A 23,269-nucleotide genomic window follows, 5' to 3' on the forward strand; every position below is an offset into this window, starting at 1 on the left:
TACGTTTGTTTAAAAAATTAGGCCAAAAAATATGACTCTGAACTTTCTAATTCCTTTTTATATTTGCAATTATTATTTAATATTCTCCATTGCACTAAAATCAAAACTATTTTTGCATAACAGATAGCGAGTGTATCAACGTTTCAAAGCAACTACAGATAAAATTACCTTCTACAAGGTACTTCTCATTCTCTTCACTAACTCCATTAAAAACAACACTTAGAACTTTCAAAGCACAACCCAATTGCATTTCACAAATGATGTTGTTCTTATACAAATGAAATAAATTTAAGGCCTTCACAAAGACTCTATGATTGTTCATGCTTCATATTACAGGTGTCTTCAAAAAAAAATTAAAAAAAGACAATGGTTCCTTTTGATCCAAAAAAGCATGCAACACATGGTTCCATCAAACAAAAATACAAACAAGCAAGGATGCTGAGGGTAATAAAGTTGAATGAGAAAAGAGCGTTGAGATTGTCCAGAAGTTCAAACCAACATCAAATATATGGCTATATAGATACTAACAGCCCAGGTATTTTATTTCCACAACACCACACATGTAAATTAAATCATTATATGTATGTTTAAAGACTGACATGTTTGTAAAAAAAAACTCTGCAGGTGCATCAATATTTAATGATGAAAATTTCATCAAAAAATTGAAACAGAAGGAGGCTCGCATATACCGAAAATATATCTTGAGCCAAAAAAGAGGCCGGACTACATATAAGTTACCAGAGGGAGGTAGACAAGTGCCTTGGGCGACACAAACCCTTTGCACCTTATCCTTAACTATGTTTTTCATAGGAGAAAACTACCATATACTTTTACTGCATGCCTAAGGAAAATAAGAACATTTTTTGAAATAAGGGGGAAAAAATTCAAAACAATGTAGGGCATACACATATTGTTAAGCTTATCACCACAAGTTATCTCATACGTAAAACATAATTTCCAAAAAATAAAACACTAAGAGTATGCATAAGTCAATGTAGAAAAATTAAAATCCTCATTTATTCAGTTGCTCCATCTAAAGATGTCAAATGATTCAGAAAAATAATAGAAATTCAATCTAATCAATAAAAAGTCAATCAGAGCAAATTAGGGAATGAAAAGTACTAGCTTCATATGTGTGTCTAGCCTTGGAAAGACAGGAATGAGAATTGTGTAACAGTGAAAAAAGATTTCTCAACTAATTTGATATGATCACCAAGTCCAGCATTTTTTCTATATACTTTATCTTTCTATCTATCTAAGATTAAAATGCATATTTCCTTCTAATTTGCAGGAGAAATACATTATTGTGGCCCGCCTTCGATTGAATGTGAAAGTTGAGGAGCAATTGTCTGGTACGAGGAACAAACAGTTAAATCACAAAAACCATCATGCCCAAAATTTGCAATTTGTTGCATGTCTGGCAGAGTCATTCTCCCTTTGTTAAAAGCAGCACCTCCATTGCTAGAATCTTTAATGACCCCAAACAATGGAACTCAAGCATCGAACTTCATGGACAATATCAGGGCTTTCAACTCAGCATTAGCTTTCACCTCCATGGGTGGTCGTATTGATACACAAATAAATGAAATCGCAGCTCCTTATGTATTTAGGCTAAATGGTCAAAATCATCACCTTATTGGTTCACTATTACCGGAAGAAGGAAAGAGACCATGCTTTGCACAATTGTATATTTATGACACCGAAAATGAAATCAGAAATCGAATGACAGCAATCACTAATGGAGAACCTCGAAAAAGTCTTGATGCGGGATTGATGGAATCACTACTAGCGATGGTAGATGAGCATAATGTTCTAGCCATAAGTTTCAGAAAAGCTAGAGACCGGTTCAAGAAAGATCAACTGCAAAATGTATCTTTATGTTTATACAGTTCTAGAAAACGTACCGAAAGAGAGTATAATCCTCCGACGAGCTCAGAAGTTGCAGCTTTAATTGTTGGAGATTTCAACCCAGAAAATCCTCATAGAGATATTGTTGTCCACCATCGGAGCAACGGTTTGAAAAGAATTACAGAAATGCATCCAAAGTTCATGTCAATGCAATATCCGCTTTTGTTTCCTTACGGAGAGGATGGCTACTCAGATGATATAGAATACACCAAAAAAAACGGCATAAAAGACTTCAAGAGAAACTTTGTTACCATGCGAGAATACTATGCTTGGAGATTGCAGCAGCGATTTACAGAGTCTAAAACATTGTTGAACGGGGGACGTTTGTTTCTCCAATATGTGGTTGATGCGTACACTTGCATAGAAGAACAAAGATTGAGATTCATCAGGTGTAACCAAGACAAACTTAGATCAGAACTATATTCTGGATTACAAGATGCGGTTTCTCGTGGAGACACCATAGCTTCAGAAATCGGAAAGAGAACCATACTACCTTCCTCACATACTGGTAGTCCAAGGTACAAGGTGCAAAATTACCAAGATGCAATGGCTATTTGTCGGTGGGCTGGTTATCCAGATTTATTCATTACATTTACCTGTAACCCGAAATGGCAAGAAATCAGAGATATGTTAGACATCATTGGCCAATCAGAACCTTCAAAGAGACCGGATGTGGTCGACCGTGTCTTTCAAATCAAACTACATGAGCTTTTACAAGACATTAAGCATCGCAAATATTTTGGACCCACATTGGCAGGTATTAAATAATTACTCAAAAACTTTATAATAGAACTTTATATAATTATAATAACACTATTAGCTGACTGATATGATTAAGTTATCATTGTAACAATTGTATATTTTCATGCAGTTCTTTACACAATAGAGTTTCAAAAAAGAGGACTCCCGCATGCACACATATTGGTCTTCCTCCACCCAGAATACAAGAAACCGACAACAGAACGCATAGATGCAATTATTTCTGCAGAGATACCAGATAAGAGTTGTGACCCATCTGGATACTTGGCCGTGCAAAATTACATGATACATGGACCATGTGGAAATTTGAACAACGGCTCACCATGCATGCAGGACAAAAAATGCACAAAACATTTTCCAAAAAAGTATTATGATGAAACTTCAATAGACGTTGATGGGTTCCCAATATACAGAAGGCGAAAAACAACACATTATGTTGTGAAGAAAGGCATTCAACTTGACAACCAATATGTGGTGCCTTATAACAGAGATCTTTTGGTAAAATACCAATCCCATTTGAATGTCGAACTCTGCAACCACTCAAGATCTATTAAATACCTCTTCAAGTATGTTAATAAACAGCCGGACAGAGCTACAGCTGTATTACACGTAGAGGGTAGACATAAGAAGACAGATGAGCCGTCATGTTCCACAAACATTGATGAGGTTAAACAATACCTAGATTGCAGGTATATTTTTTATGTTCTTGTGCTTTAACCTACTTTCCTACATTTCTTACTGACTATTAACTTAGGTTGGACATCAATATCAATGTGACAATGGTTCCTTTGGACCAACAACATTTTAACTCTCCGATTCTTTCTCCTATGTTGATTCTTTGGTTTTTTTTACTCAATGACGAGAAAATGAAAAATATGTTAATTTTAGTTGTATTTATTATATTTTTAAAATGAAACTTAAGTCTGACATGAATAGATATTATATGAAGCAACTTACCAAAAAAGATATGCAATGAAGCAACTAGCATAATTTTTAACGTGAAAACATTATAAGTTGGTAGGGTGAATTGTTAGTATTGTATGTGGGCTCCATTTAATGGCTATTAAACACTGCAGTGGAGCAAATAATACAAGAGGATTTTCAACATCTATATTTTGACTAATGCAAATAATTATGAAGCATTCTTTCAAAAAGTACAAACTCTCAGTACATACCTTTTTATAGGTATATTTCTGCTACTGAAGCATGCTGGCGGATTTTTCAGTTCGATATTAATTACAGAGAACCAGGGGTTGAAAGGCTAAGCTTCCATCTGCCAGATCAACAAAATGTTGTATTCAAAGACGGTTCACTATTATCCAACGTGCTAAGCAATGAAAACATAGAGAGGACAATTTTCACAGAATGGATGAATACTAATAAAAATCAACAAGATGCACGGACATTAAGCTATTTGGAGTTTCCAACAAAGTGGGTGTGGCACAAAGAAGAAAAAAAATGGACAAGACGAATAAAAGGCAAGTGCATCGGTCGCATATACTATGCACACCCTACAAGTGGAGAGAGGTATTTTTTACGGATGCTACTTAACATTGTGAAAGGGCCTACAAGTTACGAAGATATAAGAACGGTAAACGGTATTATCTGCCCAACCTTTAAAGATGCATGTTACGCACTCGGATTAATAGGGGATGATAATGAATGGTCTGAATGTTTAAAGGAAGTTTCGGATTGGGCGAGTGGGGAACAGATCCGTCAATTATTTGCAACCATGTTGTTGTTTTGTGAAGTTTCAAGACCTGGCGAATTGTGGTTGTCCAATGAAGAAATACTTTCAGAAGGCATTCTTTATAGAAGACGCAAGGAACTAAATTTACCGGATTTACAACTTAACAAGATGCAGGTCCAAAGTTACGCTCTAACAGAAATTGACCAAGTACTGCGAAATCATGGTAAGTCACTTGCTGATTTTGATAGTATGCCTATTCCAGATATGAATTTGGTTTCCGGAATCAAAAACAAGCTTATTGGTGAAGAGTTAAATTATTGCTTAAATGAAATGGAAGATCAATTCAAAAAGCTACACAAATGCTTGAACTCTGAACAATTGAAAGCCTACAATGCAATCTTTGATTCTATAACGAACAAAAAGGGGAAAACTTTTTTCGTTAGCGGTTATGGAGGCACTGGAAAGACATTTCTATGGAGAACAATACTATCAAAAATAAGAAGTGAAGGTAGAATTGGCTTAGCAGTGGCATCATCGGGAATTGCAGCTTTATTGTTACCTGGAGGAAGAACTGCACACTCACCCTTTCGCATTCCAATAGATTCATCTGAAGATTCAACTTGCGACATCAAACAAGGTTCACAGTTAGCAGAGTTAATTTGCAAAGCATCCGTAATAATTTGGGATGAAGCACCAATGGCAAGCAAATTTTGTTTTGAAAGTTTGGATAAAACTCTAAGAGATATTCTGCGGAATACTTTTGAAAATAGTTCAAGCAAGCCATTTGGAGGCATTACAACTGTTTTGGGAGGAGATTTCAGGCAGATTCTACCTGTTGTACCCAAAGGCCGTCGAGAAAATATAATTAACGCCTCTATAAAGCGTTCTTATCTATGGAGTCACATTGAAGTTCTAACATTGGAGACAAATATGAGGTTGTCAACAAGTGGTCAAAATGAAACAGATGAAGAAATATGTGACTTTGCTAAATGGATGATTGAGATTGGAGATGGAAAGTCTGCTAATGATGCTGACAATGAGTGGGTTAAAATAACTTCTGACATAATGCTGCCACCTGGAGAGAATTCTATTAGAACAATAGTCGAAAATTTGTACCCTGATTTGGAAACAAAATACAACGACCCAACATATTTGAAAGAAAGAGCTATCCTGGCTCCTACAAATGATGTGGTATGTAGCCTAAATGACTACATAATTGAAAAAGTAAGAGCAGAAGAATTTTGCTACAGAAGTTCAGACAGCATATGTAACCAGACTTCGGATATAAGCAACCAAGATGTTTTATACCCGGTTGAATTTCTCAACAGTTTGGAGATCCCAGGGATGCCTAAACACAAGTTGGTTTTGAAAGTGGGTTTACCGATAATGTTGTTACGCAACATTAATCAAACTGAAGGTTTGTGTAATGGTACACGGCTTATCATTACCCAACTTGGAAAATGGTTCATTCAAGCTGAAATAATCGCAGGCACAAACGTGGGGGGAAAGTTGTTCATTCCAAGAATAATACTGTCATCATCTGATACAAAATTGCCTTTCACGCTACGAAGGAGACAATTCCCAGTGGCCGTATGTTTTGCAATGACAATAAACAAGAGTCAGGGCCAGTCACTTAAAAATGTTGGGATTTATCTTTCACGACAAGTTTTCTCTCACGGACAATTATACGTAGCTGTCTCAAGAGTCACCAGCAAGAAGGGCCTCAAGATTTTACAAGACGACAAAGACTGTAAAGGTAATGATGTTGCTAAAAATATTGTATACAAAGAGATCTTTGACTAATCAAATGCAACATATGCAAAGTATGTACCAATAGTGTCGATGCATTGTTGAACTCAAATTCTAACACGTAGTTGGAACGCAAATTTCATGCTTTACATGCAACCAAAATTCGATTGCAATAATGACATTTTGACAAACAATGATTTTCAAACAATAAGTAAATGCATTTCTTTTTGTTCCGGGAATCATAACATCATTTAATCCAAAACACCTATGTTACAATTTGAATTGATGATATTATATCACTATTGGGGGGGAAGAATTTTGTATTGTATGAGGCTAATTTAGTTCTTAAACAAGATTAATAATAATATAAATACTAAAATCATACTGAGATTTCATGGCAACTAAGACTCTTGAAGAAGTTATCACAAGCAGAAACCTGTTAAATAACAAATGGGCATCGAATTATCCACTGGCACAAAAATCTTCAGGGACAACCTCAACACCAAAAACAGAGAAAAAGCAGGAGCATAGAAACAAAATAAAACTACAAAAATCACAAAATGGAATAAAGTATACTGGAAACAAAATAGATGACCAAAGAACATGGAAAATCTATATGAAAATACAATTCAAAAAGGTTGGCATTTTACTATTACTCTGTACTTGAATCTTTCCTTCATACATTCAATTAAGCCCATAACTAAGCCCTTTCTACAATATCCAAGCAGTTTTATGCATGAAAGCAATACTACAGATGCCATTATTGAATTGAAAAAAGTAATCCATATCTTAAAGCATAAACAATCGACAAATAGGAAAAGGGGATGATGAACATGCTCACCAACGAAAAAGAGGCGTGCAGCGATAGCGGAACAATCGGACATGAAAAAACCGAGAGATGCGAAGAGGAGCTATACATTGATGGAATCCAAAAATCTATGGCTGAGGAAACGAACAAGAAGAGAGAAACAGATGTGCAAGCCCAATGTAATAAATTAATTAAAAAATAGAGGTGACATAGCCCACACTTGACCCGGAGGAACGACGCCAGCCGGCCCACCCCAAACGCAAAGAATCCAACTAAGGCTCACGTGTCGGTATTATTAAAAGTAAAAATTGATGGTAAATGAACAAGTTTATTATATTCATACAAATAGGAATAGGTATTGCTTATAGTCCTCATAATCTTTGCTTTATTCAAGTATGAAGTATGACATACAGATATTTCTTATTCACAAACAAGTCTGTCAAATTAATTGCAAACATTGGCAAAAATTTATTTACTTCCATTAAGTTGTTTACCAATAAACAATTACATAAAAAACAAAAAAAATGAATAATTAAAATAAAAACAACATCTAAAAACTAAACAAAAAATTCTAAAATAATTAAAAAAACAAAGAAAATAAATATTGGTGCGAAAGCCATGCAAAATATTCACAACAAAAAAAAAATACTCCTCAAAATATGCCTCTAATATAGACACAAAATTCATGCATACCGTTTATTCACAATGAGAACCGGAGCTAGAAAACCGCCACCAAAATAAAAAAACCAAATCAATCAATATAACCATATTTCCTGGTTTGAAAAATGAAATTTGAAATTTCTATCAAAGTAATCTAACTGCAATTTAAATGTTTTTCATGATTAAAATTACTAAAAAAGGAAACAATTTCTTTTAAAAAAAAACAATCATGATTGCATATGCTTTCATCCACAATCTAAAAATACGAAAATTAAAAAATAAACACTATATTTACGAAACAATATAATTACAAAAAAAAAAAAAAGTTTCCATAAATAACCTAAATTTGATTAAATTTACAATCATTTATTGAAAGACAAACACAACAATTATATTACATTATAATTAAAAAATAAAATTACACACCGTGCAAAGCGCGGGCATGCCACCTAGTTGAAAGAATGCTCAAATGAGGTTTATAGGTTGCCTGTCAGGCTGCCACGACCAATCATCCCCGACTATAACGCACAGGCCGGTGCGCATGAGACAATTTTAATGGGCTTAAACTGAGCCCAGCTAATGGACCTAGCCCATATGTCTAAATAAGCCGTCATAGTTTTGCATTGATTGACATCAGCGGGGGCTGTCAATTTAACCGGGCGGATTTGGAAATTGTCTGAATGGACTTCAACAAACCAGAATGGATATTTTATCTTCGGGCTTAGCTTGGCCCATTTTGTCTTTTTGCCCTCTCCATCTCCAATAGCAAAAGCTCTGAAACTTGGTACCACTTAAGCCTTCAAGTGCTGTTTAGAGCCCAAGCCCATGGTTATACTGTGCAGTGTGCACATTCCACGACTCCCCCTGTCCTGTGATGCTGTCACCCAACCTACTCAAAAAAGGTCTAACCATCTCAACCACAAACAAATTAGCCTTATTCCATCTTACTGAATTATAAAATCGGGGAAAAGATAATACAAATATAATTCTCCACCTCACATTTTCTTAATAAAAGATCCCACATTTTCCTAAGGTTGGGGCTTAGTCTACTTGATAGGTTTAAGAGAAACAAAGCCGCACAAACTTAATGTATCGACGGAAACTAGATAACCCAAAACAGATAAATATTATTGGTTTGTATGAAGGTGTAGATTTACAACACATTTGTTATTCTATTTCGGTCCCAAAAATAATGTAAATTTACATAATCCTGCCCTCTTCACAGCATGTTAATGTTCATCGTTCATAAATCAACCAGTAAGTGAGAACAAAAAAAAGAAAAGAAAAGGGACAGCCGATAAAATTGTAGCCACAAGAACAGAAAGGAATCATTTCCTTTTTTCCATGAAAGAAACAAGGAGTGACGTATAAAAACACTAATAGGCAAATAGCCAATAAGAGGAGGGGAATATCCTCATGGATAAGGAACTTTGATTGCCATAATAAAAGGGAAGAGCATCTCATTCTCAAGATGCTGGAGAGTCAAACTAACATTATTATATATTCTTTAGATAAGCCTGCTTATAGAATTATTTTGTTTGGCCGGTGGGAAAGTAATATTATATATCCCCTGAATGTGATTAGACATACACAATCCTAAAGCAGCCTTGCCTTCAATGATTCAGAGAGTTGAGTATTTGAGTCTGGTTAACCTAAGAAGCACGGGCATTTGCCAACACATGAAACCATGTGCTCCACTTTACTAATGGGTGTTTCCTAACACAACCCAACTTGGCTCTTGCCTACTGGTTTGACCATAATTTCCTTTTTATGATGAGGGAGATGAGCAAATGTTATTGGAAACCCATATTGATTCTCCAAAGAGAATGCAGTTAGAAAGCTCTTATTCAACCAAATCATTTACATGGGAGATCCAGGGGGGAGAAATATTACATGGGAGACTTACGAGATTTCTATTTCTTACAACTTTTTACGTAAATCATTGAACAAGAATGCACATAAAAAAAATAATTCAAATGATAATTAGACATATCCATCTCTAAAACCCACTAAAGTCTAATTGAAGTTTCTTCATCACACTGCAGCAAAAGCTCTTGAGATCATTGTCTTCCGAGGAGAATGCAAGTCTCCGGGCTTCTGCTTGAGTTGATGCTTGGCTTGCTGTTGAGACCAGTAACCGTGGGCGGTGAGGACTCGGTCCAGGAGTTCCTGGGGGACAGGCTCTCCCCTCCTTTGCTGCGGGGATATTCCTGCCGTGTGCACCAGTGTTTTCCATTTGTCCTGCAAAACCCATCACGTGGAAGGAAACTTTAAGGGCAATGTTCATTCAAGAGAGTACAAAATCACAAACTCATTTAAGTCTATTTTGCTTTCTCCTTACCAATAAAGCTGATCAAGTGGAAAGATTCAATTAGTGTTATAATATATGATAGTATAAGGGAGGCATGTGGAATAAAAGTATTGCGTAAGATTAGAGTTCTCGAGATTCCATGTAAGACAGCTGTTATTCTGCAGATAGCTAAAGCTTGCACAAAATAATAAAGCTAGCAAAGTCCACCTAATCATTTGCCAGTAATGCAACGGTTTGTCTGAACAGATTCAACCAACTTAGGTGCATTTGCAGTCCCCCCCTTGCCATAAAGTACCAACTCTTTGTATTGTAAAAGAAGATATTAACATCAAATGCGCACAGCAATCAAACACTCCCACTAAAACCCTACATTCTAACAAATATTAGAGACGAAAAGGCAGAGTAAATCTTTTGCAAGACATAAACTGATGAACATGACATCTGTGGCAAAAATGAATGCAAGAGGCAATAAAACAACTTACCTTCAAATCCACATAAGTTCGATGCTTTGCATTGTCAAATGCTCGTAGCTTAACATCACGCCATCTGAAAACCGACAAAAACCCTTTAAAACTTTCAGTGGACTGGTGAGAACCACAGAATTTGAGCAGCAGTACACAAATAACACCGACTGCTAGCCCTATGCAGCAGAAACAGAATGGCAGCATAATGCAATGGCCATTAACGAAGGATATGCTTTAAATCGAACTTTGCTCAACTCTCACAGTTGACAAATTCAAACAATATTCATAGGTCCAGAAGTGCCTGTATCCCAAACAGTTAAAATTGTTTCCTTACTTGGGCATTATCAAAATATACCTTCCAGTACCCAGTTTCTCAACCGCTTGAACAAGGGCTTCGACTTCAGCAACAGAGAAAGGTCGACGAATTCGGCGCTGCACTGTCTCAGAACACCTCAATTTCCGGTGTACTGGAACCACAGCTAGTGCCTCCACACTCAAAGCTGGTACAGGAACCAGTGCTTTGGAATCCATTGTGCTTTTGTCAACTGACATGTCAGTTGGGGATGGTGCAGAATCATGATCACTTTCAATGTGGCTAACAATATTGGCCACATGGGGCTCACTTGAAGGACCGCAAATGCTGTTATGAATCACACCTGGACTGGGAGGATACCTAGAAAAAAGGTGTTAATTCATTAGTTGAAAGCAAGGACTGAAACTCATTTGTATAGGGAGAATGCCTCGGCATATAACATTCGATAAGAATATAATCACAGCAACTAAAACAAGTTTCAAAGTCCCAAAAATTTACAATATAAATTTTATAGAGATGTGAATCCCAATCCCAGTATACCCCAGCAAACACTATTGCTTTCCCAGCAAAAACGGAGACATTACATAATCAGTACAAGTTCTACGAGGCCCAATGATATCCAAACATCAAATGCAAAGATTACAAATATAATTTGCTACAAATATGAAAGTCACTCCCCGCCTCGTCCAAGGATTACCTAATCCACAAGTCAAAATGGAAAAGCTATATGATTTCACAATGTACAAAAGTTTTACTGGCCACGAAGTTTCCGCTCTTCATTCTGCTTGGTTATTCACTTAATTCTGTAATTATATGTTTATCAAAAGTGAATTTGACTTCAGAAGAATGTAAGATATTATATAGAATATTGTGATTTTACCAACCCAAATGTAAGCAGAAGATTAGCATGCATATGGAAGGAAGACTAAAGAAGGTTAAGTTCAAGACGTTGGAGAACATTACAGTTACCTGGTAAGAGGCTGAGATATGTCACCCGGAAGCAGAAGAGGTGTATCTCCAGGGCACAAAGGTGCGGGACTTTGTGAAGAGTGTGGCTCCAGGCTAAATCCCAAAGCATCCAAGTGGTTATCTTGAGAAATTCCGGTCTGCAGCAGAGTTTTGTTGTCATCCCTGACCTTCTTTCCCTGAAGAAGTACACCAACACGCAATCCACCTCCAAGAATAGCAGTCACTGCCTCCATTACAGTCCTCTACACATTAATATTAACATATCAAGCTAATTGCATATATTGTCCATCGCAGGATTGAACTATGAAGAAGCATACTAGATAATGTGATTCGTCCCACAAAAAAGCAGAAAAATCAAACTTGTCTCAAAATATGCAAGAAGCATACAGAATATGAAACTTAAATGCAAGTCAAAGAAATTTCCTTTACTTCAATGCGATCAACAAAACAATCAAAGATCATTACCTTCAGTGAACCAACAGTTGCACTTTCGGGAATCTCAATAAAAAGCTCCGGCACCCTGAATGATCTGATCCTTAGTTTCACTGAGCAAAAGGAAACACAACTTCAACTCAGAACCTCATTGAATGTTGCTGATCAATCATGTCAAAGGAGAACATATCAATCACTCCATCAAAGGTTTTCATACCATGAGAATCCCTAGATTGGAACGATGATTTTTGACCTGCTACAGTCGATGATGCCCCTGTAGCTGCATTACAACTTCTAACCATTTAGTAAAAGACCTCATTTGGGGACAAATCTCAGAAACATAGGCAAAACAACAATTTGGGGGAAAATGCAAGTGTAAGACCTCCATGCATCTTTAGGTATGAACCAGAAACATCAACATTATTTTCATGTTCCGGGGAATCTGAAAGGAACTCGCTACAAATTCCTCCATCTGAATTTGATGCTGAACTACAATCAAAATGTTTCCTTTTCTTGAAAGGATAAATCCTCTCAGATCTTTGGCGTTTGTAAGATTCCTTCCTATAACGAAAAAAGGGCTTCATATCCTTATCTGTAAACACCAAAATACAAATAATTTAAGATCCCTGAATCAAAAGGGCTTCAGATCCCTGAATCAAAAATTGGATAGTAACATGATCGACTAGGAATTAGTTAAAATTTTAGATTACAAAGAATGCACTTACCAGCATTATAATGTGTCGCATTTTTAGATTTTGGAGTCACTTTCCAATGTCTAGAAGCCAGTATCTTCCTTATTTTTCGGTCTGCAATACGTGGTGTCGGCCTAAAGAACTTTTTTGAGGTAAAAGGGTGAGTGCACCCAGAGGATTTTTCGTCATCATCGTTACAAAGTAAATTTACATAATCCCTACTAGCGGGAAAGGAACTACAAGGAATTTGGTTCCCACACAAAGGCACCTTAGTACTACTATCTGAACTGGCCAGTACAGGTTTTCCATCCCTAGCCATTTTATTCTCCAAACCGCACATATCAATCCCACTACCATTTGCTACTTGTCTAGTTTCAGACTCTAGTTTACATTTGTCAGGCTTCCAATAAGAGCCCACATCTACTTTGTTAGCGATCCTTCCCAGGGAATTCTTGCTTCTGCATTCCCCTAATTTCTCAGCATCAAATGTCTTTGAGCAATCAACACTAGTTATTACTGAAGTAACTCCTGAATTTATTTCATTGAGCATATGCAGATCTTCCGTACACCTAAGGTCATCATGACCATGACCTAACGAGAGAATCTCAGAAACAAAGAAGCTCTTGCCACAGCTTCTTTCATCACAAGTTACTCCTTTAAAAGATTTTCCATCATCGGGACATTCTTCATTTACACTACTATTAACTGCTGCAAATTGGACTTTGTCAGTTGATATATTACTAGAAGTAGGAGTAGTTTCTTTCTCAAGTAACAACTTCCCAGCTACACTAGCCAGTAAGTCAAATGCACACATTTGCTTGTCTTCAACTCTCCTTCCAAATGAGCCCCTTCTCTGAGAGAAACAAAAAAAACATTTATCCATATCCATCAATTTCTGGAAAGTCTATAAAAAACAGCAAACAAGGTTATTTGAAAGAAAAAGAAGAAAAAAAAAAGACACATTTGCTATAGAGCACTTTTACCCTGGCTGATCTGGCAGCTCGAGGCATAAAGGGAACCTTATAGCCATTGAATCCATAATCCAACCTCTTCTGCATTACCATGTCTCATATATTACACCCAGGACACATCATACACAGGTACAGCTGCTTCTAGATCCAAGATCCAATAACTAGGCACTCCTCCAAACGCTTCAGCCAATGAAACCTGATAGTAATATTCTGCGAAACAAGGAACATAATTAATGAGATTCATACATATAGCAGTAGTAATTATAGATTGAAAGAACAAGAACACAATATTGCAAAATTATGTAACAAACCCTACGTTTTCAATACTACAAGTGTCCCTAAACTAAAGTTATTCCATTAAGTCAGGCCAGTAACAGTAAAATCGAAGGCCCAGTAACTAGTGAACAAAACATTCAGAATGCCAAAAACTTGATTCTGTAACTTACAGAGTCTCTGGATAATTCAACGAAGGGCAAAGAAACTAATAGCAGCTCGGATCAAATAATCAATCAGATAGAGCATCACAAGAGAAAAGTGCATAAAATTTCCATAATTTAACAGAATGTAGTAAACATCCACAAAATTTCAGTATCAATCGCACCACATAGAAGCATATCAAAATGATGGAAACAAACCTTAACCTTTCAATTATAAACTACTTGATGGCACATGATCTGGTATAACACCCAAATAAAAAGAACAATTAAAGCTTACACATCCTTCCCCTGTAATTTATGTTAATTTCGAATTAAAAAACAAAGATATTCCTTTCACGGCCCCCAAAAAAGAAAAAAAGTAAGGAAAACTAAAACCACAACAAAATCCTGAAACAGAGGATCAAAGCAAGAAACCAAATCGACATTTTTAGACATCCACACAGAAAACCCTGTAATTTACGACAAAAATATAAACGATTTCCAAAAACCAAACAAACGGACGATAGACCCAAAATTCGACATTAAAAAATAGAACCTCGATCACACCTCAGAGTTCTGGGGCCGAATTCTATATTTTGAGAAAAATGGTCTTTATGGAGATGAATCAGACCCAAAATCTCAGATCCAGTCCATGACAAACCGAATTTTTGACAAAAGGCCGAATCGAAGTACAAAATACCAAAAAATTCATTTTTGCAAGTAATTTCTTTTCTTTTTTTAAGAAAGGTCAAATCAAAGCCACAAAAGTGAGAATACAATTGATCAACAAGAATTCTCAAGCATACAAATCACAGGGTCTTGCGATCAAAATACACTTGTTAAATTCAAGGAAAATGGAATAACTTTTCTTCATTCCCTATCAAAACTGATGAATCAAATACACCTGAACAAGGTAAATCCAAGATAAAAAAAAATCCATCCACTTTAACAGAATTCACGACCCAAAACCGAACAAAATTCGATTCCCACCTCTTGGTGACGATTTCTCGCTAAAAGTGCAAACCTTTCTGCTCCAGCCAATTTCACAGGATTTTCAAGCAAATGTAAGATCGGAGATGAAACAAATCACAATTCTCTCCTTTTCCCATAAACACAAACACTCTCATTCTTCCCTCTCACTCTCTCATCTTCTATCCCGAATTCTTACCCCATAAAACGTTGTTTTAAACGCTACCCATCTCTCTCTCTCTCTCTCTGATCGCCAAAACCCTCTAACAACCACCCACCCAACCTTGCTTAAACCCCCAGTTCTTATACCATTGACTCCTGCCCACCGGATCTATCGGTAAGTGCTCGAGAATGTACCGACTATAACCGGTTTTTGAAACCACCTAAAGACCGGTTCTTGCTGATAGGGTGATCCAACAATGCATTTGAATGCGCTTTTGATGGTTACACGTGGAAGATATTCAGATCCTGTGGCTGCCTGTGACCCGCACGATCGAGAAAAACGTTGGGTCACGAAGTGAATAAAATTTTTTATGTATTTCTTTTTTTCCTTAAATTATTTTGAGGTGGATAACTGATTAACCATGGTAGGGGTAAGGAAGTTCCAAGGAACAATTTATTTAAGTTTTATTTTTTCCTTTTTTTATGTATTTCTAGACCTTTTGTCTAAAATTATTTTGAGGTGGATAATTATTGTAGGGGTTAGGGAATTCCAAGGAACAATTTATTTAAGTTTTGTTTTTCTTTTTTTTATGTATTTCTAAACTTTTTTTCTAAAATTATTTTGAGGTGGATAATTATTGTAGGGGTTAGGGAATTCCCGGAACAATTTATTTAAATTTTGTTTTTCTTTATTTTGTCACATTCACATTGATGCTGGTTAGGGCACTTTGAGGTTACCTACCAAAAAACGGATTTCGTACCCAATTTTATGAAATTCACTATTAAGAATATCCACATCATATTATCTAAATATGATTATTTATCTATTTTAGAGAACAAATATAGAGATTAGTAAAAATTAGGGTTTGTATTGTATCAGATTACCTAAATGTTACATATTTTAGATAACTGCGACAGTGATTTCCTACATATAGATAACTAATGTTCACTTGCTTGAAAAAATATTTTTCTTTAGAACATCCCTCTCACTTTCTCTCTCTATAAATATATATATATATATATATTTAATTTTTTTTTTTTTGTCGATCTTCCCCTGGATACCCAACTGGTGGTGGATATTGTTTACCACTCAGTTTGCCTTACTATGCATCCAATTTTAACAGGAAGTCAACAAATCAGTTGATTTATTTGGTATTTTTGTTTTCATTTTTTCAGTAAAAAGAAAATAACCTTAAGAATATATTTGATTGTCCATTTTATAAAAATAAGTAAAACAGGAAATGACACAAAAACAGAAAGCGAAAAACAAACCAAACAGATCCTTACCAACACGTGGCTGACAGATCAAAGACCAATAATTTTTTAAAATTATCTCTATTTATTCGATCGGATGGCGTAGATTCTTCGGATAATCGGATCTAAAAGGGTCCTCACATGATTTGACAAAGGACGTAGTCGTCATTGCAAACACGTATATTGTATTCGAGCAGTTATCCCTGTTACGCACTTTTTTCCAATTTGTTTTAAATTGTGGCTGTCTATTTTCCTACTCTAATGCCACGTCGGACTAGAGCCTCCAATCCAACGTGACAAGATCCCAGGCTCCTATTGGTTACTTTTTGGTCACAATTATCATACAAAAAATATTTCAATTATTCGGTTGCCTTAAAAAATTTTGAACCGTGGGGAGTGGACTACGCCATGGGGTGACGGCCAGAAGGGAATCTCCGTTGGAGTAAAGGGTAACGACGAAATGACGTGGCGGATGAAGAGCCAATATAGACAACGCCGTTGGGTTCGGTGGATAAGAGGTGTGGCCGTGTGGGGTTTGTCCAGTGGATAGGATCTGCTGTAGTTAAATTACAGTTTCCACAATTTTTTTAAAATAGAAAGTTTCAAAATATTTTTGATCAGAACTATATATTTTTGTATCAAATAAAAATTAAATTAAACATGAAAAACAGAATAAAGCATGAAAAGTATCATAAAAGCGGAAATATTAAATATCTCTTAATATCAATTTGATTTTATTTGGGATAAAAATATATATTTAAGCTCGTGAATCCGATAAAACGAAAGTTACCGTGGGGTATGGTGGGTCCTACTATTAAATTATTTTGAAGATCATCTCAAAATTCGTTGTCCTAAAAAAATTTAAAGAACAAAATGGAGTTAAAATTTTGATGGTTAAAGAGGGTCAAATAGGGCGGTGTAAGATTGACACGTGGCGAGCGAGAGGGTCGGGTGGCCAAGAGATAAAGGATATGGTCAATGTGGGTGTACCGTGTACGTAAATTACTCAAGTTTCTATTACCTTTTACTTGAGGCTTGGGGGTTATCGGGACACGTGGAGGTGAAGGAACGGCTCTAATTACAGAGCTTCTATTTCGTCGCCGTTTCTTTAGTAAAGATAGTTACCGATACAACTACATGTTTGGCACAACGGACCCGTTAGAGTTTTATAAGCTCCCATTGAAAGCTTATACAGCGGAAATGCTGTACAATTTTTTTGTTTCAAAATTTTTATGAGGATCCCACATAATGATTACATTTGTATTTTTTTTAATAAAGATTGGGCCCCACATGCATTACAATATTAATTTTTTTACTTTTTTATTAATATTTACAACATTTTTTTTTTATTTTAAACATTTTTAACTTAACACGTTATCTTAATTAATTTTACATAAGTAATTATTATAATATTTAAAATTTATACTTAACATTAATTTTATTAGTAAATTTTATTTAATAAATTAAATGCAAGATTAATAAAAATAAAAAATTATTATAAATCATTATATTTAATATTTAATAAAAATAATTATTTTATTAGTTTTATTAACAAAATTATATTTATTATATTAAATTTAATAACAAAATTTGACATAAAAATTATACAATCTAATATTATAATACTTTAATTCAATAGTATTTCCTCTAGCATCAATTTTTAGTTCGTCATACACCTCACAGCATATTTTACAGCTTTAAGTTCAATATATTTCTCACAACATTTCAGTTAGCATGGAAAATCCAGCTTTCCGCTCTGTCAAACTGAACCTAACGAAGTGGGGTAATGTAATTTGAGTGGACAAAGAATAAAGACCGCATAATTATTTTCAAGCATTTTTCTTTTTTGGTTAAGTTTACAAGAGTCGAATGTTGTGTTTCTGTTCCGTAAACTAAGAAGAAGAAAGAAAGAAAGAAATACTGGGGGTGGTTCACTGTTCACAGCAACTTTGCTTAAACGGCAAATGAGCTGCAAGTACGTTTTCCGTACGTACATTATACTATAGCTCACCAAATAATGACACTCTTTATGTGGAAAAGGTTTATGGTACTTACCAAAATACCTCCATCAACCAATACAATATTTTAAATGCCGGCCGACCCATACTTACTGGTTCGATAAAATCGCATACCAAAGTATGAATCAATCTAAAATACCAAGTTGAATCGCGTGATTATAAATAATAAAAATTTAATTAATACCCTAGATTTCCAAAGAAATTCTCGGGTGGATTTGTTAATAATGACTTTTATTAGAACCTAATTAATGCTTTATTTATAAGAATCATGGTTGTATTTATTTATTTATCTTTATATTGTTTGGCTGATTAAACCAGTTTAATCAGTTATACCGTATATCAATCGCCCGACTTGTATGATTTTGGTAGCGATATTTAAAACATTGACAACCATATGGTCATATGTGACATGACTTGGTGAGGCTGGTTATAAATTGCTGGAATTGAAGCACATGCACATGCACATGCACATGCACAGTGCGTGTGAATAAACTTGGAAATGAGAATGGTTACGTCAACATAGATGCATGTGTTACCAGCTCATACTGGACACCTTAGAACAGGCCCTTGCGTGGACAGAGTGCTGGTTTGCGTTGGCAACTTAGGTTTCAGCTTAGCTGGCGTGCGCATGAGATGAGAGGGATGAGGTGGGGAGAGAGTGCGTTTATGCAAGGCAAAAATAAAAAATTCTTCCCAAGAAAGCTGGAAAGGGTAGGGCGGCATTATTATAAGGCGTCACTCAATTCAAATTACTGCTATATCTAAATCTAAATCATTTGTTCGTTAATGCACGTGATGCCAGATCGTGACATGTGGCTCCTTCACTGCCAGGTTGGAGGAATTACTAAATTCCGGCTACTTGCATATATGCTAAATGGTAAGTTGTAAGATAACATTATGAGGTCGAATTTGGGTTCTCAATATTAAGAATTATCTTCACCCAATTTCATCATTAGTTACACCCGAATTATTAGTTGGAGTGATAAAAATAGTGTGTATCACTTTATAATCAGCATTCGAATCCCCCTTGCTGTTTCAAAAAAATTCCAACATTAGTTGTGCAGCTTGAAACTCGTTGTTTACTTTTCAATTATGTAACGCTATTATTGCCAGCAATGGTTGTTACCCTTTTCAATAAGATAACAAGCCTTTTGGGCTCGTGTTTTATGGTGTTAACATTCTTAATTATTATACAATATTAATAGAATATACTGTAATTAATATTGATTGATGTAATCAGTCATGATATTTGTAATATCAATCAAAAATCCTAAAGTCAATTACAGATATGATTGATTGATTTTCTCACCCGCACAATCCTATAAATAGGGAAATCTTGTATAATAGAAATCAAACAATACAAATATGTAGTCATTAAGCGTTTCAACGAGTAGAAGTTGACTAAGTGTTAAAACCCTACTATTCTATTGTCTTTCCCATCCAATTATAAATTTCATCATTAATTACTCTACTTGCTTTATATATCAAAGTTTAGTAACCACACATGTAACATATGTTTGTTGAACCGTATATCGTATATATGTGTGTATAATGAGTATATGCTAGCTTAGATCGCTTATCGAATGCATCACAGACGCTAAAAAATATGAACTCCCCCAACAAGTTTATTTCAAAAATACGCTTGCTTATGGTAGAAGTGTAAGCTAGAGCAAGCTTTAAAAAAATCATTAAACATTAACTATTTTTATGTCGTTAAAGTTAACTCTTTTTTTTCAAATGTAAGCTCTACCAAACGGATTTATAAAAAAATAAATATATTTATAGGTTTTGACTCTTTTTAGGAATGAAAGACTGCGACATAGGTTTTTGACCTTGGAAAAAAATCTTTTGAGACGTAAAATGCGTCTAAAATTTGGAACTAAGGAATTACAAAAGCGCACAGATCACACCACATAGATATAGTAGTTATGGGGAAAGGAAGAAGGGAGTTTGCATTTGAAGGAAATTTGAGATTTCTTGTCGTGTAAGGGACAAGGAGAGGTCATTCACTTGTTTAAGGTTGGGATTATAATGGTCAATGGACTACTTGGTGTGAGTTGGAAGATATCATAAACAACTCATCTGCATCTCTCTGTTCCACGCCACCTTTCTTCAACATACACCTTGCAACAAATTTACCCCCCCCCCCCTCTCTTATCTGTTTGGGATTGGATTTAAAAAAAAACAGAAGGTGAACTAAAATTAATAACTGTTCCTCTTTGAATTAAATAAGAGTAAGGTAACCAGCAATGTCCGTTCTGTACTCCATTATTTACTTAACGGAAGTATTATATGTCTATAATCTAAATGGCATGAGGAGAAGTGTGGGGACTATTTATGAGTAAGGTAACTAGCAATGTCCATTCTTTACTCCATTATTTACTTAACGAAAATATTATATGTCCATAATTTAGATGGCATGAGGAGAAATGTGGGGACCATTTACCTAATTACTTGTTTTCTATTGGCGGCAGAGTCTGCGTGGTAGATAGACAGTCACAGAGAAAGATAGAGTCTTCTGATTGGGTAGATGACGATGGGTTTGACAAAATTTTCATGGCCTGCTTTTTATTATTTTAAAGATAACCAATAAGAAATTCGTAATATATGGAGAAGAGTTTTTTTTTTTTTTTTTTTTCTTAAAGAGTTTGCAGGCATGGCATGGGTAATTGGATATTGGGTCATATGTCCTACAAAAAGACGAAATGAGTGACTTGTGCCAACAAGAAGACATTGGCAATTGGAGTGGTTCCTGATGTGCTAAATATATACATATATTTATATATATTTTATATGTAAGTTCATCTCATTTGAGTCGATTAAGAGTTGATATTGTTTAAGAAAGTTATATTTACATATTGTAGGTGCTAAGGAAAGAAATGGAGGAAAAAAGTGTAAAATGAAAAAAAAAAAATTTCAGAAGCGAATTCCGATCGATCGGACTTGCCAAAATACCCTTTAATTCGTAAAGACAGAGGCCATTTCTGATTGATCGGAATTATTTCCGATCAATCAGAGTTACTATTCACAACAATCGCAATTTCGCTAAAAAGTTCTGAATTCATGTGTTTTTGAGTCAAAACAGCCCCAACTTGTTTGGGAAACGACGTAAGAGTTTAGGGAAGTATAAAATGACATAAAATAGGGTTTTGGTGGTGTTCTTGGAGCTGGGATTCATTCTCTACCTTGGAGGCCACCATTGGAGCTTGGAGGAGAAGAGGGTTCACAAGGGGATTTTCTCTATCCTCTTTTCTTTTATCTTAATTTTTATGGTTGATTTCCATTGTTTGATGATGTATCTTGACTCTATGAGTGGCTAGATTTCTTTACTAGGGTCTTAATGTAACCAAATCTTGAAGATTCAATAACTTGGTTTCCTTATTTATTGATTTCTCTATTTTATTGATTGTTTATGGGTGTGCTTAATGCTTTTGGATGCTTGACCATCATTCAATTGATTTATTGCCTAGATTGAGATTGGAAGGCGATATATAGAATTTGTCTCTTACCATATATATCATAGGTTGCATGAACCATATAAATATAGGGGCATGACCTATGCAATCGTTACACGATTAATCCACAAATCTTAATGGGTTTTTGTCTCTTGAACTCGAATGTTAGGAATAACAGGGGTTAGAGATAGATACACTTCCGAAGTGACTAGACATAGAGCATTGGATAGGTTAGGGAGACCGATTGTCAGATTAAGGGATAGAGTTGAATTGGATAGGTGAGATGAAATTAAGTACCCTAGTACTTCTCATTTTTTATTACATTTGTGTTTATTTAATTGTTCTTTTTGTTCTTTTTTTTAGTTTAGTAAAAAAAAAAACCAACCACTCATCATTTTCACCCAATTTACATAGTTGTTGCTTGTTTGACATAAATTTTGATTGTCAATACATACTCGTGAGAACGATAATTTACTCATCATTTATTATTTATGTGATTTGTGCGTTTACAATTAAATTCATATCAGTTACGTAAAATAGATGATTCAGTACATAGTAATGTCCAGTGAAAGGAAAAAAGGCAGGGCGAACTATGTCCTGTTTCAAATGGGTGCTTGTGAGACAAATATGAAGCCAATAAGCTTTTACTTATATTGGCCTGAACAACAACTAGCAACTGCAACAGCATTTTATTATAGCTAGTACTAGTAGAAACACGATAGGGTACAATTTATCTGATCAAATTCCTTCAGTGTGCTTTTTTTTTTTAGTGATGGATGGGCTGTTATAGGACCAATGGTCTTTCGAAATCCAATTTTGAGCCCATATCTAGGCCCAATTTGATTAGATGGGCTTCATGGCAAATGATGCTTGAAAACCCACGTAGACCTTACAACTTTCAATTCAAATTCTGCAATGGACCAATGGTGCTAATTGCCCACATGGTACTGTTGAGGAATAAATCTATGTTAGTTAGCATTATTTTAAGAGATGTTTATTTTCTGTCATTTGAGGTATTTTTTAAATTTAAAAATTACTTTCATAATTTATTTCTAATTTTGTACTTTAATTTACTTTGAATAGATAATTTATATTTTTATTTATTTAAGTTTTTTTTTTCCTTTGATTAATTTTTATTTATTTTTGGACAATTGAAAGCCTGGCGAGTGTTGTATAGTCACTGAATTGGACTGGGCCCACGGTCTTAATCTCGGCCCATTTATGGTTTATGCTGGAATTTAAGAGGGATAAAGAAATATTCTTGTTTAG

At 35.2% G+C, this 23,269-nt stretch overlaps 2 protein-coding genes across 2 annotated transcripts; one reads left to right on the forward strand and one right to left on the reverse strand.

Moving 5' to 3' along the window:
• Positions 1–366: 366 nt before the first annotated feature.
• On the forward strand, positions 367–6,160 carry LOC120010695. The gene is made up of 6 exons (XM_038861489.1): positions 367–535; positions 625–755; positions 1,292–1,352; positions 1,451–2,665; positions 2,780–3,356; positions 3,853–6,160. Exons 1-6 carry the CDS (start codon positions 367–369, stop codon positions 6,158–6,160), a joined length of 4,461 nt encoding a protein of 1,486 aa, XP_038717417.1.
• Positions 6,161–9,369: 3,209 nt separating this feature from the next.
• On the reverse strand, positions 9,370–15,389 carry LOC120014870 (telomere repeat-binding protein 5-like). Its single transcript, XM_038866978.1, has 10 exons — positions 15,133–15,389; positions 13,739–13,936; positions 12,789–13,608; positions 12,446–12,655; positions 12,281–12,343; positions 12,097–12,176; positions 11,632–11,873; positions 10,705–11,022; positions 10,368–10,431; positions 9,370–9,815 (listed from the first exon to the last, which is right to left on the reverse strand). The coding sequence occupies exons 2-10, from the start codon at positions 13,817–13,819 to the stop codon at positions 9,609–9,611; spliced, it is 2,085 nt and encodes a 694-aa protein (XP_038722906.1). The 5' UTR covers positions 13,820–13,936; positions 15,133–15,389; the 3' UTR covers positions 9,370–9,608.
• Between the last annotated feature and the right edge of the window lie 7,880 nt (positions 15,390–23,269).

This window comes from Tripterygium wilfordii, chromosome 2 (assembly GCF_013401445.1).
Source record: "Tripterygium wilfordii isolate XIE 37 chromosome 2, ASM1340144v1, whole genome shotgun sequence".
Lineage (NCBI taxonomy): Eukaryota > Viridiplantae > Streptophyta > Magnoliopsida > Celastrales > Celastraceae > Tripterygium > Tripterygium wilfordii.

Coding starts and splice junctions, on each gene's coding strand:
- LOC120010695 (XM_038861489.1), top strand. CDS start 367: ATGGTTCCTTTTGATCCAAAAAAGCATGCAACACATGGTTCCATCAAA. Junction 1,353..1,450: donor AGTTGAGGAGCAATTGTCTG/GTACGAGGAACA, acceptor TGTTAAAAGCAG/CACCTCCATTGCTAGAATCT. Junction 2,666..2,779: donor TTTTGGACCCACATTGGCAG/GTATTAAATAAT, acceptor ATTTTCATGCAG/TTCTTTACACAATAGAGTTT.
- LOC120014870 (XM_038866978.1), bottom strand. CDS start 13,819: ATGGTAATGCAGAAGAGGTTGGATTATGGATTCAATGGCTATAAGGTT. Junction 12,177..12,280: donor CCAATCTAGGGATTCTCATG/GTATGAAAACCT, acceptor CCTTTTGCTCAG/TGAAACTAAGGATCAGATCA. Junction 9,816..10,367: donor GAACTTATGTGGATTTGAAG/GTAAGTTGTTTT, acceptor TGGGTTTTGCAG/GACAAATGGAAAACACTGGT.